The sequence below is a fragment of the Plecotus auritus genome, assembly GCF_963455305.1.
Source record: "Plecotus auritus genome assembly, chromosome: 3".
In the NCBI taxonomy this organism is placed as follows: Eukaryota; Metazoa; Chordata; class Mammalia; order Chiroptera; family Vespertilionidae; genus Plecotus; species Plecotus auritus.
In genome coordinates this window covers 34,614,527-34,631,302 of record NC_137772.1, presented here as the reverse complement: position 1 = coordinate 34,631,302, position 16,776 = coordinate 34,614,527, and the positions used below count along the sequence as shown (strand labels likewise).

At 36.4% G+C, this 16,776-nt stretch overlaps 1 protein-coding gene across 1 annotated transcript; it reads right to left on the bottom strand.

The window, feature by feature from the left end:
- Positions 1–252: 252 nt before the first annotated feature.
- LOC308243490 (coiled-coil-helix-coiled-coil-helix domain-containing protein 7-like) lies at positions 253–809 on the bottom strand (the record flags this gene model as incomplete). The annotated part of the gene is made up of 2 exons (XM_080659034.1): positions 253–432; positions 738–809. 2 exons carry the CDS (start codon positions 807–809, stop codon positions 253–255), a joined length of 252 nt encoding a protein of 83 aa, XP_080515160.1.
- Between the last annotated feature and the right edge of the window lie 15,967 nt (positions 810–16,776).

Below are 16,776 nucleotides of genomic sequence, written 5' to 3'. Positions count from 1 at the left end.
CCTTAAAATCTGCTGTGTTCACAATAAAAAATACATTTAATAATGAAAAAAACAAACAAACAAAAACAAACCCACACGTTTAAAAGTAAAAAAAAAAAAATAAAAAAAAATGCTGTGTTCATGGCAGCAATTGGGGAGATGTTCCTTCCCCTCCCCAAATGCTGATAAGTTAATGGTTTAATTGCATTGATAGAGTCTTTAAAAAAAATGCAGGTGGGTTAAAACAAACTGCTACTGTTGCCATGGGAGGCGTCACGTCACTCCATTCTGTCTTCTCTGTACCATGATAGAATTCCAGAATTTCTGGCAGTTTTTGTACTTCAAGAAGTAATTGGAATACCTTTCCCTGTCATAGTTATTTTCATCCATACATCTGGTAGAAGCATCAGATTCCAACAAGCAAGGATTTGATATATGAATAAATCTTCTAAGCTAAATCATTTCAATTTAAATTGTAGAGTTGAAAGGAAGGACCTTAGTAGTCTCAAAAATACAATCTACACACAGTTTTTAATTTCTCACTCCCCATTTTCTCCTCAGTCCACTAAATTTGAATTTAGGCCAAAGTGTTTTACTAACTAGTCCATTGGATAGTCCCATAAATATTCTCTTTTATTTTTGCCTTTTTTCCCCTAGGCATCATGCTGCAGATTTGATTGTTAATATTTTTCTCTAGTTTATCACTTTTTTATTGTTAGGAAGAAGCAATAGTGTAAGGGTTAAAAATTCAAAGTTACTGTCAAACTGTCTGGGTTTGGATCTTTGTTCTGCAATAGTCTGATCTTGGAAAAAACCACTAAAGGTGCCATCTTGTTCTTTCATTGACAATTAAGGTCATGTTATTACATTTGGATGGAGTTACAGAATACTCTGGGATCACAGATGGTGAGTTAATTGTGATGAGGTTGGTGGATAAAATCAACCTACTCTGGCAAAATGGCCCAGAACTTTAAGTGAACATGCACAGCTTTCGAAGGCAAATTTCTAACAAATGTAGCATATTACAACCAGCATTCATAAATATAGTCCTTGAAAATTTTAAATTATTTAAACATACTTTTCAATATTTATAATAAAACAGTTCCCCCTCCCTACATCAAACCAAGTGAGTTGCTCTAGAAATTCAAGTTTACAAGGACACATTACAGATTAAGTATAGTCAATTTGAGTTTGATGGTAAGTAGTAAGTAAATTTCAACACCTTTTTCTTATTTTTTAATATGATGTAATAGATAAGTGCATGCTCTGTTTCATCACATTCTCTATATTGACACTCAGTTCTTTTTATGCTTCCTTTTTAAACTGTGCAGTAAGGCTTGCAGCCTCTGGCTCCAGTTATAGCTTTGTGTAAAAACACTGAATCAAAGAATATAGGGCTAATACATTTTTGTTTTCTACCCACTCATTAAAGAAATCATTAACACAGGTTCCATTAGGTGCTCAAAATTGTTTGGCTATTTGAATCATAGTGTATATGAGTCATCAATCAGTGTAGAGTGGTCGTTTTGACAAAACCATGGTATAGTATCTATACTAATAAAAGGGTAATATGCTAATTAGACCGGACATCTTTTGGGGACAAAGTCACTGTGGCAGAGGCCAAGGCAGAGGCGGTTAGGGAGCAATCAGGCCAGCAGGGGGGAGTAGTTAGGGGCGATCAGGTCGGCAGGGGAGGGCAGTTAGGGGCGATCAGGCCGGCAGGGGAGGGCAGTTAGGGGCGATCAGGCCAGCAGGGGAGGGCAGTTAGGGGGTGATCAGGCTGGCAGACAGAGGTGGTTAGGGGTGATCAGGCAGGCAGGCAGGTGAGTGGTTAGGAGCCAGTGGTCCTGGATTGCAAGAGGGATGTCTGACTGCTGGCTTAGGCCTTATCCCCATGGGAAGTGGGCCTAAGCCATCAGTCAGACATCCCCCGAGGGCTCCTGTACTGCGAGAGGGCACAGGCCGCACTGAGGGACCCCACTGAGTGCATGAATTTTGTACACCGGGCCTCTAGTATACCAATAAAAGATTTCTTTGGACATGAGAGGGAAGTGTCACAATTTATTCTTTTAAAAATATATATGTTTTTATTGATTTTTAGAGAGAGAGGATGGGTGAGGGAGAGAAAGAAACATCAAACATCCTGCATGCCCCCTACTGAGAATCAAGTCTATAACTGGGGCATGTGCCCTGACCAGGAATCAAACCCCTTAACCAACTGAGTCACACCAGCCAGAGCACAATTTATTCATTTTAATTGTAAGGATTATTAATATAAGAATTTTAATTCAGACAAAATCCTGTTTGTTTTGTCTTCCCTATTAAATTCTTTCTTTTCAGTCGCCCCTTGTAGTGTGTCTGTGTTAACAGGTATACCAATGAAAGGATTCTTTGAAACTGAGGGTGTTAGTTTTTCTATTTATTCACAGACTTCCAAAATATGCTTCTTCTTTTATGATTCCTTCATATTTCATGTGCTTCGGAGTAAATGCTTCACTGCAGTGACAGTCCACTCCTGACCTGATTCCATTGTTTGACACATGGGAAGTTGCTAACCATGGGGTACCCAAGCATCTGTTGAATTATGAGGAAGTAAGATTACAGTAAACAAGAAGAGTGGAGAAGTGATAAACATTTACAGATGTGAAACTTGAAACAATTGTTACTAATGCTCCATGAACCAAATTAGCATATATTTACCATATCTGACAGCTTTTAAAATATGTGTGTGTGTGTGTGTTTTTTTTTTTTTTTAAGTGAAAGCATTGTAAATGAGGTGAAGGGCAAAATCACATAAAGAAACAGACTCTACAAACAGTTATTAACCTTTGGGCCAGATGGCACAACTTGAGGCTGTTTATCAAGATCTGAGGATAGAAATTGGGACAAGAAATATGAAGTCCAATGCCAAGAATAAGACAAGAAACTAACATAATGAGAAGGCATTATCCCACTTGAATAAATACAGCAAGATTTAAAGTGCAGATTCTTATATTAACTGGGAAAAATGAGTTATTTAAATTATATTTCATGTCTGGGAGGAGCAAGGACAGAGATAGCAAATGGGCAAGGAAGAAGTTAGGAGACAGTACAGACTCATTTTTCCTTTCCTTTTCTTTTTTTACATTTTATTTCATTTTCTCTTTTCTGTTCCTCTCTTCCCCCCCCTCTCCTCCCCTCTTTTTTTCCTTTTTTCTTTTCTTCTTTCTTCCTCTCAGCTTTTAACTTTTTTTCTTAGAGCACATGGAATAAAAAAATGATAATACTTTAACCAAAGGAAGAGAAGGGAAGGTAAACAGGAAAAAAGACAAGTCAAGGGTTTAAACCAGTCTAAGGTACCAGGTCAGAAGAGATGGTTCAATAGCAATGTCTGAAGTCCAAGAAAAGTCTTGAGACCAGAGAGAGGATTAACAATGCAGAATTAGAGAATTGCTTTATTTTCTTTGACCCTGGCTGGGTTACCTCTTTTGAGCATCCTGGTAGAATGAATAAATCCTTGGTCTAGAAGGCAGGATTTAATTCCAGTTGTGTATTTACTAGTTGTGCAAGAAATGCACTTAACTAGTCTCATTCTATGTTTCCTTAATTAAAAAACAAAGGGTTGGGTTTACTTAACCCAAATTATTGTTTCTTTGTCACCAACAAGGCCTCCATATTTTTTAAAAATCTCCTTATATTTTTCCCCTCTACCTTTCCAAATCCTTCAAAAAATAAATACATAACTTAAATACTATTTCGTCCAGAAAGGTTTTCTACTAATTTATCCCAATTTGAAATAATCTCTCTACTTCCAAATCCTAATACCAGCCACTAATGCTGCCTGCTAATTAACTGTCAACTAGTTATGTATTGTATTATATTTGTTTCATTGTTAGCATAGTATTTTCTTATATATTTTGTTCTTATATATTTTGATTCTCATTACTTCACCTTCATCAAGATTACTAGGGTATTTGGGGCAGGGAGAGTTTCATATACTCTTTTATCACTACAGCACCTACCATGATCCTTAAAGAGAATGTTCTTCATTAAATACTTCTTCATTTGTTCTTTTTTAAAAATATATATTTTTATTGATTTCAGAGAGGAAGGGAGAGGTAGAGAGAGATAGAAACATCGATGATGATAGAGAATCATTGATTGGCTGCCTCCTGCACGCCCCACAACCCAGGCATATGCTCTGACCGGGAATCGAACTGTGACCCTCTGGTTCATAGGTCGACACTCAATCATTGAGCCACACTAGCCTGGCACTTCTTCATTTGTTGAATTGTCAATCTGGAAATCTTATATATGTCCACATTAAGCTTATTTTTATAACTTAATAAAGTGCCCTCTTTTGGAATCTCAAAAATATTCCAGTTGGGAAGAAAAATAATCTCCATATTTTTTTTGGATTTATATGTCCTCTGTTAAAACCCCATCAGGTCAGCTCCTTGCTCTTCCAGAGCCAGCAATGTTCCCCAGGCACATGGACTAAAAATGTTGGGAAAAATCAAATGTGTCATCAGGAACAGAGTGTGGACCCCAATTTTGTTGTCTTCAAGGCATTTTTTTCCCCTTGCATCTGACACTTAATTGTGCTGTACATTACTGAATTGGCAGAGTAAATTACAATTGATTTTACAAAAAAAAAAAATACAGCCCCATTTTGAATAATGTTATTTTAATTAATGCTGATTTGCTTAACCACCAGGGTTTTAACTCATTGGGAATACCAAACACCTCTTGTAATGATCCTTGGTTGAACAGGACAAGTCTTAGGATGATTTTAGCTAAGTTAGCATACTCATTCATAGCCCACGTATGGTGTGGCGTGTATTCCCTTAGGTCCACCCAATTGGCACATAGTGACAGAGCAGTAACATTATTGAAGAGTATTCCCTTGCTTTCTTTCTCACCTGGATTTTCTGAAACTCCAAATCTCTCCCATCAATTTGTGGGTTTGTTTCCTATTCCTTGTTGCTTCCAGAGTGGGCTCCATGTTGATGTGGCTCTGTATTGCCCGCTGCTAGACCCCTAGGTACTGCTGCAAATTCTTCCATCTGCTATTTCCAAGTCACTTCCAAGTTCTATGGATGGATTGATCCTAGAGAGAGATGAGCCTGAAGGATGACAGCCCACACTTATACCACCTACAGGGTGTCATTAGGAGGAGAAATGGCCAAGAAAGAAAAAAATAGGAGTTGCACTAAAAAAAGTAAGAGAGATGAAAAGGGATGGTGGATAGTTCTAAAAGTTGTAGACAATGGGGAAATGATTAATTGTATAGTGTGATAGGATTATAGGACCAGATCTTTATTTCTAGCACTGTTTTTTTTTTTAGAGAAATTAGATTTGAATAGATCAAACGTCAATCTATGTTACTTAATTTAAGAATGGGGCCCTGATTTTCAAAAATAGGCTTTTAGTTTAATTATGTTATGAACACATTACTTATATATGATTCGTTGGCTGTAAGTCTCCAGTTTGCTGAGCAAAGACTCTCTGGAGGCAGATAATATATTTGTTTGACTACTGCCATATTCTTAAATTAGTTAAGTGCCTAGCTCATGGTAGAAACATAACTTTTAGTGTTTATCTTCAAGTTATAATAAAAATTGTATCACATATTTGTTATAGTGTACTTCTAATTACTAAAAGGTTTGACATTTTAAATGACTGTTAATCATTGTACTTCCTTTTTGGAAAATCTACTGATTTATCATTTGGGTCTTAATTTCTTTATTAATCTTTGTGATGCTATTAAGTTTTTCTGTGACTATTGTCATTATTTTATAGGTTGTTTTATTGTTTATGCCTTTTTGAAATGAAGGTATTTTAAGTTGATTATCTTCATAGTTGTTGATCTTTTCTTTAGTGATCTTTTTTCACTGCTTCAGGCTTAGGAATTCGGCCATACAAAAGTCAGCCTGGTTGGAAGTGGGAATAGCATTTATATGGACCTGGAGATGGCCTGGTTAAGAGGTTTTAATCAAATAAAAGAAACCCAGTGAGATCAAAATTCTGAGTAAGACAGGATGTGATACAATGAAGTTAGGAGGATAGTCAGAGGTCAGAGTGTACAGGGCTTGAGGCTATATTAGGGGTTGGTGTCTTTGTTCTGCGGGAAATGTGCAGCCATGGAGGAGTTTCAAGTAGGAGAGTGATATGACCCGTGTAAAGACCGCTCTGGTGGTAATGTGCACAGCATTCACAGAAGACAGAGATGCAAGTAGAATGTGCAGTAGGGGTGTAGTAGTCAGTATAAAAGTGAGGCTCAGGTGGTAGAAGTGCATGCATTTCAGAAATTTATTTTAGAGGTAGGACAGACAGGACTTGGGGGCAGATTTGAGGAGGCGGGTTTAGGGGAATAAGAAGATGTAAGGAAGATGACTAGATTTCTGGTCTGAGTACCTGGTGAGGGGAAGCACTGCTTATTGAGATGGAAAACACAGAAGAGCTGCTCAGTTTGGGACCTGTTTATGTTTCATAAAGCTCATAAAAGGGGCCTGGCATAGGAGTAAAAAATGAGTGAATGACTGATGAATAATATGGGTGTGGGTGAGCTGACAGGGTCAGAGAAGAGTGAGAAGAAAGGCTGGTTCTAACTTGCAATTACTCCTACACTGAGATATCAGACTGACAGAGGAATTTTAAGCCCGGAAAGAGATAGGGAAGTTTCCATAGAAATGAAGGCATATTTCCTTGAAGTAAAAATTTCCTTGAATTAAAAAATGCAGATTTTTTTTGGTAGCGATTTCAACTGCATGTATTCAATTGGGGATATAGCACCTTGCAAATGATTCTTTGATTTTAGTATGGGACTTGTTTTAAAAATAAGTTTTTATTGATTTTGGAGAGAGGGAGGGAGGGGGGAGAAACATCGACGTGAGAGAGAAACATTGATTGGCTGCCTCTCTCATGCATCCTGACCGAGGATCAAACCCACAGCCTGGGTATGTGCCTTGACCCTGATTCAAACCTGTCACCTCTTGGTATATGGGGACAATGATCCAAACAACTGAGCCACACTGGCCAGGGCAGGGACTTTTTTCTTTACTGGGTATTTCACATGGCTTTCCTCCACTCCCTTATTTTTGGATAGTTGTGAAAGCGTATTTTATTTATGTTTGTTCAGGTAGGCTGTATATTTCTGAAAGTGGTAGGACTCAATGTAATTACTATAATCATCGTGCAATGATTGAAATGTTGCTTGTTCTGATTATAAGAAGTTCTTTTTTTTTTTTTTGCATTTCAGTTCTGGCTTTATTTTCATGTATCCATACACGGTGTTTGTGTCTAATAATAATTTACTGCTTCAGCTACACTAATAGGAAATTCAGGAGAAAGCCTTCAGACCAGAATACAATGTTAGTGTTATCTTTTAGGGTCATAATAAAAAACCACTTATCTCCCGTGGGCCATCATTGCTACATACTGTTATAGATAGTGAATGGTTTCATCTTGACTATCCTATAGCTTCTGGAGAAAGAGATCTACATTGTCAATATAATATTCATCAGTCCCAGAAGAAGCCCAGAGCTCAGAACATCCCACATGCACTTGATTGTTGTGCTATCCCAGGCACCAGTCGCAAACTTGAATCTGGCCCCTGTTGTTGATAAAAATTCCAAAAAGAATGGAGGATGTAAGTTTTAAATGTTCACTTTTTAAATTCTCTCAACTGAAAAAGGCATACCACCAATGCCTCTGCTCCTGCCTCCACCCGAGGCCTCTCTGCCTTCCCCTGGGTTTTATTCCCAGCCTGCAGCCACCACCCGCAGCTTTCTTGCTGCACCACCAGATTAAAAAAGTATGCTATGCCGAGTTGTCATTTATCAGAAAAATTGCATTTCATTGTTGCGTATTCTATACCAGAGTTAAGAGAAATGGATTGATAAGTGTTTGCCAAAGATTCTACCTTTCTAAGAAAATATCCTTCTTAACATCAGTAATTTATGTGTGCACAGACAAATGATGGTTAATGTCTGTTTTGTAGAAGAGCAAACTGTCTCAGGAGTCTGAGAAATCCTCACCATTGCACACTGCTAAGCAGGACAGGCCCACATTTCACTGGTATTGGTCAAACAGCAATCTGCATGGACCCCTTCTCTTTTGGTTTTCAGTTCTTAGAGACTGGCATTTCATCCTTTGAGCAAATGAATGATGAATGACCTAAAGCATATATTAAACTTCATGGCTTGTCCAGTAAACCAGACAAGGAACTCTAAATTGATGATTTGTCTCCCTGTGGCTCAAATATCTTATGATCTGTCAAATAGTGAATGGAATACTATGGTTAAGAAGGAATATTATGGTGGATATGTGCAGATGTTTCTCACATTGAAAAATGAGTTTATTAATGGCATGCTTATGAAGAAAGTTCTAATCTGGGATTCTGTTACCGTATTTAATTAACTAGTCAGCCTTTGAAGATCCATGAAGCTCAGATCTAGAAGTGAGTGATAATTTTTGATTTTACTCTGTACACAGCTAAAGAGAGGATGGTTTTAAAACTCAGAAAGCTCAGTCAAAAGAGTAGGTCAATATTTTATTTTGCTTTATGTTGCTGGTAATCTAGTGGAAGTGCACACATGTTCTCCTTGCTTTTTGTTTGGCTCTATACTTGCATAATTTTCAAGGGGGTGCAGAGCTGGAAAAAGAGTATGAGATCATTTGTATTATTGCAAGTTGAGAGTTACATGCCAAGATTATGCAAACAGTATTTATCGCTAAAATTAAAATTAATAGATTGTAATGGGAAGTAAACATCAGAAGCAGAACCTTCTTAAGAAAAAGATTCCACATTTTGGGGATAAAGTTCAACTTTTTTTTTTCTGTAGCTATATGACTAGATATATCCTTTCTTTGATACAATTCTTGAATTAGATCTACAAAAACTAGACTGAACTGACAAAGGTGGGAAATATTTGATATTATATTCAATATGCATAGCCATGCAGTGGTCAACACAATGGTAGAAATACGAAGGGGTCCACAGTATGAATTTTGAATGCTGTATTTTTATGTATTTTACTTTGTGGCAAAGACAGCATCTTGTAGAACAACTAAATTGCAGTAGCTCCTGTGTAAAATGAAGATAGTGGAAATTTTTTCTTTTGTACATTTGGACAAAGCCTCCTTTAGCTAACAATTGCACTTAAAGATGTCATCGAAAAGAAATGAGCCTGGCATGACCAAGGAACTTATTGCAGGACTGTAGTATATGATATAATTGATAGTTCCTCTCCACATGAAAGAACTTAGTTAGAACTTGTGTGATTGTAAACAGTTTTTTCAAATGCTCAGTTATGTTAAAGGCTAGAAAACTGGAAATTTTTTTTCCACTCACATGTAGTGTAACTTTAGTTAGGAGGAATATACTTTTCCTGTTTCTTTACCTGTTTCTGTATTCATCATAACAGGAATATTGTAGAGTGTTTATTTCTGAAGAGTCACTCTTAGAAAGTAGAGTGAAATGGGTTAGTTGAATCAGAAGTGTAAAACTGTGTTTTTCCAAAAGCAAAACTATTGCAAGAATGTAGTTTAAAGTCAATTAGCCAAGAAAGAAAGGTTCTGTGTTATAAATCATAGAAAAATTTTAATTTTTCACATACTAACAATTATAAAAGTCAATTGTATTACTCAAAATACATGTGATAAGTGGACATTTGAAAGTTAGGGGAAATTTTAGGTGAGATAAATATCAAGATAGAGTGGATGTTGTTCTCATTTTACATGGCCTGAGACTTGCTAAGAAGACCACATGATTTCCAAAGGAGAGTTAGCATTATTGAATGCTCATCACTCAAAATTCCTGAATACCCCTGGGTGACTACTTACCATTGGATGTTTGCCACAATATTATTCAAATGAAAATTGGGAAACAAGTAAAAATTTACACATTTCCTATAAGTGACTTTAAAGACCTATGGTATATATATTTATTTATTATACATCTTTAGGGGTTTGTGTAAATATTAAAATGAATATAGGTGTATTCACAGTATTCTTTAAGGAATATGCCCTTTGATGCAATGAAATATTCAATACACAATTGATTTAACTATTCAGATATTTTATTCCATACTTTATTTTATGCTTTAAAGGTTATGGGTTAAACATTTTCTTTCATTTTTTGGGGGGGAATATTTTACCGTAAAAAAATTCCCCACATATTTAAAATATAGATAATAGTATAGTAAACTTTTAGATACTTCTAGATTTAAACAATTAATATTTCTTAATAGAAGAGTTTTTTGGGTTTTGGTTCTGTTACTTTCTTAATGTCTCAAATCCTATAGTATTTCTTGGAATAGGTAAAATCCATATATTTATCCTTGGGATAAGTCTTCATTTTGAAATATTATCTGCAAATTCCCAGGAAGTAATAAACACACTGGAATTTATATAGATGTCGCTATTGATATTTTTACAAGGTTTCAGGAAATTTTCCATAATAACACTAAAGAGAAAATTGATTATTCCTATAATTTTAATAATATTGAGAAACAGTTTTCTAAGACTGGAGTGAATCATGGAAAATTATGATGAAGCTCATCTGCATTTTTTACTGTGATTAATTTTCACACAAGCTATTAATTGTCACATTAAGATTTTATTGTTACATCACATATGTGATGTTTCTTTTATGAGTACATTCACATCAACATGAAGATAGATGTGTGCTGATAAAACACTGTTTCGTATCCATAGAAATAAGGTGTTTGATTTTGTCCTAAAATATCATGCTTAGTTATTTTAACTCAAAGCATCTTTCAATATCAAATATCACAAACCTGTCCTTACACAAAGTATCAAATGAATATTTGGGAAGGATAAGAAAATTCATTATATAGTGAGTATAGTAATGATTTCTAAGGAAGATTTGTTTGAAGAAAGAGAAATTTACAAATGTTTTAAGTTTTATTACAATAATCTGTGTTTATTTTGATTATAAAATTTATAATAATACCCAGTAGTTTTAGCATATTTTAAGGTTAATATAACTTAATAAAATAAGATTTTATTTTAGTAAAATTGTATCCCAGATTCTCTTAATTGACCATAATAAGTGTACCAGGCAAATTTGACTACTTTCAGTTAATACTTTAATCATACACTTTGTTAAAAGAATATCATTCCACCTGGCTGGAGTGGCTCAGTTGCTTGAGCATCATCTTGTGCACCAAAAGTTTGCCAGTTTGATTCCCAGTCAGGGTACATGCCTGGGTTGTGGGGTTTGATCCCCCAGTTGGGACACATATGGAAGGCAACTGATAGATGTTTCTCTCTCACATGATGTTTCTCTGTCTCTCTCTCTCCCTCCTTCTCTCTAAGCATGTCCTTGGGTAAGGATTAAAAAAAAGAAAAGAATATTATTCATTCCTTAGTTTTAAATTTTTACATCCCATACTATACAGTGTTAGCTTTTTAATGGATTTAAGCACTTGTGGGTACTAATATATTTAAATTAATATTCCAATTTGTGATCTCATTTATTACTGGAATAATGTGGAGATCAGTACCCATCCTCAATTGTTCTTCCTTTGATAGGGCACAAGACTCCAGAGGTTTCCCAGTCATATAAAACCTTAGATATTAGATGAGAATAAATGAATTGTTGAGTCATATTTTATTATATTTTAGAAATGTTTTTATTGATTTTAGAGAGAGAGGACGGAAGAGGGATATATAGAGAGAAATCTCGATGAAAGAGAAACATTGACTGGCTGCTTCCTGCACACCCCCTGCTGGGAATCGAGCCCACAACCTGGGCATGTGCCCTGACAGGGGATTGAACGGGGGACCTCTTGGTGCATGGGTTGACGCTCAAGCACTGAGCCATATCAGCTGGGCTATTGAGTCATATTTTAGATAAAAGGATCAGTGGAAGAAGGGTGGAGTTTGTTTATATGTTGGGGTAATACATGGCAGTGACCAAGCCTTGGACATGTTGAGTCAGAACTGGGTTTGGGTTTTGGTTTTCACACTTTCCATGTGCCTGAACAACCTTAGTTTTCGTGAAATGGAGATGTCTACCTGCTAGGTTCTATGAAGACCTTATGTGAAAATCTGTGGATAGTGTCTGCCACATCAACCTCTCATGCACACTCGTACTGGTGGTAAAGACTGCCATGCTGTTGGAATTTTGATTGTTGGCCATGATGGAAGAAATTCATTCTAACTGAGCCAGGGTACCATTTTTATGCATGAGCGCAAACCTTCATAGTCACAAGCTACCCAGGTCTGAGTGTGTTCTGACCGTGTGTGAAAAGGGGATATAGAGAAAAGTGAGGTTCCAGGCAGCCGAAATGTGGCCCAGAGTAGTGGCATTTAAATGGTTGAGAGTTTTAGAGGCGACTATTGCAGCTCTGGCCAGAAGTCCTTGGGGCTGCATCCTGAGCACATGGTTCCCAGCAGGAAGTAATCTACCTTTTTATTCTGGTTTATTGTTATAAGAAAACTGCTCTCTCGGAGGTTCTTCTGAAAATAAGCTTTTCAAGGGCAATTAGTTTTGGGATGTTGAAACTATATCAAGAGAACCTTGAAGGTGTTTTAAAGTTTAAAGAAGAACTTTAAAGTTTAACTATAATAATGTTTATTATGGTTGTAAAATACAAAATAATACCTATTATCTCAGAGAAATCTCTCTCTCTCTCTCTCTCTCTCTCTCTTTCTCTCTCTCTCTCTCTCTCACACACACACACACACACACACACACACACACACACACATATACACACTGAGCCCCACATGTAGTAGCTTATTATAAAGCTTGGCTGGCACTTTACCAGTGCTAAATGTTTATTTTCTTTATTGCTTTCTGAATGTTTAGCAAAGAAAATACTCTCCGAAATACCATTTGACTGATAATTGAGGCCCAGAGAGTGTATTTGTACAAGAATATTATAATCTCTTTTCCTCCCATTGCAATACTGATACAACAAAGATCCCGCCAAGGGAGGTGGGGACCTTGTGTTTCCCTACTCATCTCATTTTTGTTTTGCAGTATAATCAAAATAATAAGATTTTGTATTCATAGCATACATTTCAGAACTGATTTTCAAATCACTCGAGAGAGAATTAAGTGAGTTTGGTAAGTGATAAGTGTTATCCTAACTCCAGGTTAAAGGCAGAGAACAGAAATGAGAGCTGGCTCAGAATCAATTAGTAAGCCCATATCAGGGCTCCCAACAAAACCCACCTGTGTCTTTACTATTTACCAATTGGCTCTCCCTGGGGCAGAGGGACTCTTGATATTTCCAAAGTATAATATTCCTACCATGGCAGGTTTCACATTACTGACAAGATATCACTGCACATGGTGGGAAGAGATGCACACCATTGATGCTCGAGTGCCTGTGAAGGATGGCTGTTGCTCACCACTCTTCACACCTGTAATCAAACCTTTTTGGACATTCAGTTAGTCATTTGATGGATCTTTACTAGGTCATTTCCAAGAGCAGTACAATGTACTAACGGGGTTTTAAAGAAGTAGGATATACAGGGTCTATCATCTGAGCTTAAAATTAATTTGGTAAAGGGGATGCTAGAAGGAGTTCGTTATAATACAGTTAGACATTATGATAGAAATGCTGAGGTGAGGAAGGCCACTTAAAGCTAAATGAGCAGCGCTTTGAATTTGTCATCTTTCCTTCTAGTTCACAGGCCACGTCATTTAAACTTTCCAAGAGATAGTGTAGTTTTGAGGAGAGAGTGCTGAATCATCAAAAGATCTAAGTTAAAGAGCTGATTTGTTACTTTCAAATAGAAGGTGTTGAGCAGGTTCCTAAATAGACTCACTTATCTGAGTCTATTATGTTTTCCTCATATATGAAATATACAGAGTAGCCCTTTACAAAAACTGGTCTGCTTTGCTAAAGTAGAGGAAAAACAATGTATTCGAATGATAAAGGTCAGTTTACAGGTGTACCAGGCTCTAATGCTGCAGCAACTCTGACTATGGCGATGGTGATGAGATGATGATGATGATGATGATGTTGGTGGGGATGACTATGTGGATGGTGATGTGGATGATGATGTGGGTGATAAAGATAGTGATGATGATGATTGTGCTGTGCCAGCACGGCCAAGGGTGAACCTGAGGAGGGGCAGTGAAGGGTTGAAGAAAAGACAGACAAGAGAATACAGCTGGGGCTCGGTGGATCTCCCGTGCCCGGATGAGGACACAAAAGACCAAGCCTGCAAGCTGATGCTTTATTTTATAGGCTGATTAAAACAAGAGTAGATTAACATGTATACAAATGTTCTTGTTTTGGCAACACTTGCTGTATCTCCCACAGCCCATTAGCTACTTAGGAAGGAATTAGGGAGGGCTAGAAGGTCAGGCTTAATTATGCTAGGAGAACTCTGCCTTCCAGGCTGGAACTTGTTTGTGGCTCTGCCACAGGTCAGCCTGAGGCTTGACCCTAGAGCCAAGGCTTGACCCTAGAGCTGCTCCCTACAGATGATGATGATGGGGATGGGGATGATGATGATAAAGGTAGCTATTATGATAATAAGGTGATGGTGTGGTTGTGTTTACTGGTATAATGAAGGCAGCAGTGGTGATGATGATGATGATGGTGGTGGGGATCTTAAAATACTCTAACTTCAGCTTCCCACCACAGTGTTTTAGGTCCAAATTTAGCAAATATGCTTTCTTGGGAATTTATTAATTATTGTAAGTAGTTGCATAGTATGGATTAGTAAAATAAAATGAGCAAGGGATCCCAACACATGTATGTGTTCCTCTTTGTGCACTTACCAAGGTCCTATTCTTCTTTTCCTGGGAGGAAGCTCTGGTGGCACCAGGCCAACTGCAGAATTATTTCATGTAGAATTTGTAGATTTACCAACCACTCTACTTCTCTCTTTTCTCGGCTATCCTTGGTGTGTTAAATTAGTTTTATAAGGTCAAAAAGAAAGGAAAGAAAATTATCTGAAAATAAATTCTGGTCTATATTGAAAAATACAGTTTTGCAGGAAAGAAAAGTTACCTAATAGTTATATAGATCCTGTTCCTACTATTTCTAATATGGATTAAGGCCTATTACACAAAATATTAAATAAGCAGAACCTGGGTAAGAGACTAAATTGAGGAAGAATGCTTATTTAGCATCTATAGTCAGTATATGCCTATAAAGTGTTACACATGCCATTCTTACAAAGTAAGAACTGCAATAATTATGCTTTATTTTCATTCCATATCACAATCTCATTAAAAAATGTAACTATAATCTTGAAAAACCCCAAATTGAATTCTTCTTATTTCCACAAGTGATGTCTGTTTCGGTTAGTGATGTGTGTGTGTGTGTGTGTGTGTGTGTGTGTATGCAACTTCATATAGATACACTTTATCAACAATGATTCATTTTGTTTAGGAGAAAATAGTGAAGAGAGTAATAAATCAGAATAACCATTACTCCATGACAATACATCCCAGTGCCAAGTACATCCTATAATAGAAATCAGGGTTTTAAATGGTTGTTTTTGTGGGCTAGGAATGGCCCAGAATATCTGTCCTTTTTCTTTTTACAAAGATTAAATGATAAGGTATGATGATTACTTATTGCTTCCAATTTATTTGCTGTCTACTTGTTTTTGTTTGGTCAGATTTTACATTCTCCTCACGCAGGTGGCCAGGCTTGCTGGTGAAGTCAGAGCTCTTGTGAGAAATGAATATTGCCTAAAGTACATGGTTCTAAATTCAATGTGTTTCTGGGGTCAGATCAGCCAGGGGTTCTATAGCTATTAACAAGAAAATAAATATTGCATATTGTAATTGTGAATTTTAGCTCATCTACTTACCTTAAAAACATTTACCATATAAAAAACAACACATTTCTCTTAATATAAAGATCTCAGCTTGAAAGATTCTTATTTTTTGAGGTAGAAAACAACTTATGGTGAATTAGATTTTATATAATATGATTTTAATATAATAGTATTTTATCTTACTGGACAATTTATAGTATATAAAATAAGCCTATAATTTTATGCTTTTTATATGCTATTTTAATGCTTTGAGAATTTAAAATATTAAAATTCTCAGAACATGATGCATTCATTTCCATTAGTTCAAGTTTACTTTTATGTCTCTCAAGAGTGTTTTACAACTTTCCTTATATAGGTTTTGGAAATTTATTGTTACATTTATATAAAATTATAAACACATAGTTATATGTATATTAAAGTTGTGAATATATATATGTATAAATACCATCCATACCTTGTGAAACAATTTTTTTTCTGTAACACTGAAGCATAATACATTTTTGTGTTTTTATCCATAAAAATTTATATTTTGAGGAGAGACTTTGTTTATTCTTTTCATGGTTGGATCTCCAATGCTATTCATAGTACATGGCATGTAATGAATACTGAAAATGCACTTGTTGAATAAATAAAAGCAGATATAGGTAAGCGTCTTCCCTCTCCCTAACCATTTTACTCTCAAGCACATCTCTACCTTTAGACAAGGTCTTAGATATTTTCATAATTTGTCTTTAGTTATTATTATTATTATTGTTAACACTGAACAAATATGTTTTAAAGCAGAAATTGCAAATTGGCAATTCATGGTGAATTTAGCAGACATCTCTGTTCTTCTCTGACTAAAGTTTTATAAGCTGTGCTTGTTAAGTGGTACTCACATGAGCTCTGTGATTTTATCTGACTTCCTTGGACTGACTGGCAGAGCAGGTGGGCCTAAACCTCTGCTGTTCCATGTATGTGACCTCCAGTCAGGTACAGCCAGAGGTCCCTGCTGAAGGCCCAGGCCTCTTCCAGCTCACCCCAGTCACAGTCCTC